Below are 3081 nucleotides of genomic sequence, written 5' to 3'. Positions count from 1 at the left end.
GGAACTCCCCAGCCAGGCCAATCTGATTCCAAGGCTAGGTCATAAAAACAATGCGAATTTCTCCTGTCTCCCTTTCTCTTGGGACACGCCATGGGAAGCCAGTTAGCATGCAGTAATAAAGTCCAAGCCACATCCATGGATGACTTTAAATTTTGCACCTCTACCTCTTTCATACATCTCACTTTACTGCACTTAACACATTGTATGCGGGAAACATATTTATACGTTTTGCCCTTCTTTTCAAAATATTTTCAATAAATCGGAATTTTTACATATTTTATTACATTTATTTTAATTTCCAGTGAGTTTTCCAGTATTTGCTTGTTTAAAATTTAAGAAAAATAATTCAGTATACATTTTATAGTAAATACAAAAAGTTTCATTGGAAAAAATATGTAAAACTAAAGTTATCATAATTTTACTGAACGTTGCCATTTGCACAAAAAATTAGCAAAAATGGCCCATGCCACCTGTTAGAGCGCGATAAAAACTACCCGCAAACAATGTGTTAAGTTGTTCTAACTCCAATGTTGTTCCATGCCTGAAGGCCTTAGAGTGCACACGTATTATATTGACGTTGAACATCACGTGCTCTCATATTAATGATATTGTATGGGTTTGAACACATTGGAATTATTCTACACAGACTCACATCATCGACATGAAAGGTCCTAAAGGAAGCCATTTGTGGAGTAATAACGGGCAGACACTGCCTCTCTTCTTTTTGTGCCTGCCTATGCTGCTGTCCTCATTTGGTGCGATTTTCCTCATCCAGTGACCTTTTGGGCCCTGTTATATGTAACAGCCAGTTCCTGAGAGTCTGACTCTCTTGTCTTGAAAATCAGTGTATGGGATCATGTCCTGTCATCACACATAAACATCTGTGGTGAAGATATTCTTTTTTTATCAGGTCAACATGCACTTCACCTGCGTTTCTTTTCTTCAGGTTGCTGCTGTGGAGAAGAGAATGTGGAGGCAACGACTGAACAGAAGGATTCTGTAAGAGTGTCACAGGCAAGGAATCCCAAGGTAGCCTTGTCTTCCCAGAAGAGTCACCCCTGTGAGAGTTGTGGGCTAGTCTTGGGAAACATTTTCCATGTGATGGAACTGCAGGGAACACAACACAGACAGATACTGTTGAAGTGTGGGGCGTGTGCAAAGTGGTTTTATTTCCCTGCAAAATTTCACCAGGAACATGTGAGAGAGAAGACTGCCATTAGAGGTGTGGAGAGGATCTCACTTGCAAACAGCTGCAATTTCAATGTGTCCCAGAATCCTTTCACATGCGCGGAGGTTGGCCAGGGTGTCCTTACGGGGTCAGGACATCTCCACCTAAAGGCTACTCAGACCAGGGAGAGTCCAAATGCAGTTTCAACGTGTGGGATGACGTTTGAAAGCAGGAAAAATTATTACAGTAGAGAAGAATGTAAGACAGACATTAGTTGCACCCACACATTTATTCAAGAAAATGGGGTCCATCTTGGAAGTGGGTGTTGTATGTGCTCTGAATGTGGAAAATATTTTACCAAATTTTCTAGCTTTCATTATCAACAGAGAGGTCACACGGGAGAAAAGCCTTATCAATGCAGTGAATATGGAAAATCTTTTTTCGCTAAGACCAATGTTCATCAACATCAGAGAGTTCATATTGGAGAAAAGCCTTATAAATGCAGTGAATGTGGAAAATCTTTGACCAGTAGTACTGCCCTTCAACGTCATCAGAGAATTCACACTGGAGAAAAGCCTTATAAATGCAGTCAATGTGGAAAATCTTTTGCACGGAGCGATGCCCTTGGTCTTCATCGGAGAGTTCATACAGGAGAAAAGCCTTACACATGCAGTGAATGTGGAAAATCTTTTACCAGGAGAACTGGCCTTCATTATCATCAAAGTGTTCATATAGGACAGTGGTTCCCAAACTTATTTGGCCTACCCTCCCCTTTCCAGAAAAAATATTACTCAGCGCCCCCTGGAAATTAATTTTTTTAAAATTTTAATAGCAATTAAACAGAAAGATATATGTATTAATGTTTCTACCTTTTTCGTAAAATATAGTAAAGGTGTAAATTAGAAACATTGAAGTTTGAAATTATGAAACTATTGAACTCAGAATAGAAAGGTAATACAAAAAAAGTTAAAACAAATGCACCTGTGGCCATCACGGCCCCCCCCCCCATCGCTGCAGCGCCCCCCAGGGGGCGGTAGCGCCCACTTTGGGAATCACTGATAAAGGAGAAAAGCCTTATAATTGCAGTCTATGTGGGAAATATTTTACTGCTACGTCCAACCTTTGTCGACATCAGAGAGTTCATACGGAAAATACACCAAGATGGCGGCATGCCGGAGCCTGCCAGCACTACAGTCGAACAGTACCTGAAAGGGGGGTGAGGATTAAGAAAAGAGACAGACACAAAGAAGGGATGGGGAGGACTGCCAGCTCAAGACTGCAGCCCCAAGTTTATTTCACACAGTCTTTTTATACACTCACTGGTTACATACGCATTTAGCAGAACTTAAGCAACTTCCGATTCGATCAGCGCAAGCCTCCCCTCTAACAGTCTCGGCCAACTTCCCTTTTTCCGATCCTTTGTCTCAGTCGGCGGCTGAGACCTGCTATCATGATCTGAGCTCAGCTAGACTACTTCCTTATTCTCACAAGCTAAGCTGCTGCAGCACAATTTTCCTGCTTATTTGGCATTTAGCAAGCTAAATCAGTCACTTGAACTTTAGTGGGATAGAGCGTGTGACAGCCCACCTTGTGAGAGACTGTCTCCTCGGGACCTTGTCAAACTGAGACCGCTCCCCACATCTCCCCCCTTTTTATTAATTAAAGCATAGTGTTTAATCTTATCTCATGGATACCTGCCTGCAAAGCTAATAGACCAGCTATTCCTTTTTTGACAAGAAAAGGAAATAAGCATAATAATAATACTACTACTGTCCCAATCGCTGCAATAGTCAAAGCCAAATGTTGGATGGGTATCTTTAGGAGATGGGACGGCCTTTAACATCTGTTGCAAAAACTCCGAAGCGGTTTGTGCTGCATTGAAATCTAAAGGTTCTGCGCTCGAGTCCTTGAAT

General features: G+C 41.6%; 1 protein-coding gene across 1 annotated transcript in view; it reads left to right on the top strand.

Annotated features, from left to right (window-relative positions):
• The window catches only part of LOC102762968 (zinc finger protein 239-like), a 10865-nt gene extending 8238 nt beyond the window's left edge, over positions 1-2627 (top strand). The window contains exons 2-3 of the mRNA XM_015571194.1: positions 947-1964; positions 2597-2627. Coding sequence (XP_015426680.1) covers positions 947-1964; positions 2597-2627 — 1049 coding nt within the window. The remainder of the gene's footprint in view (positions 1-946; positions 1965-2596) is intronic.
• The last annotated feature ends 454 nt before the right edge of the window (positions 2628-3081 follow it).

This window comes from Myotis davidii, unplaced genomic scaffold (assembly GCF_000327345.1).
Source record: "Myotis davidii unplaced genomic scaffold, ASM32734v1 scaffold887, whole genome shotgun sequence".
Classification (NCBI taxonomy): Eukaryota; Metazoa; Chordata; class Mammalia; order Chiroptera; family Vespertilionidae; genus Myotis; species Myotis davidii.
This window is presented reverse-complemented; position numbering and strand designations above follow the sequence as displayed.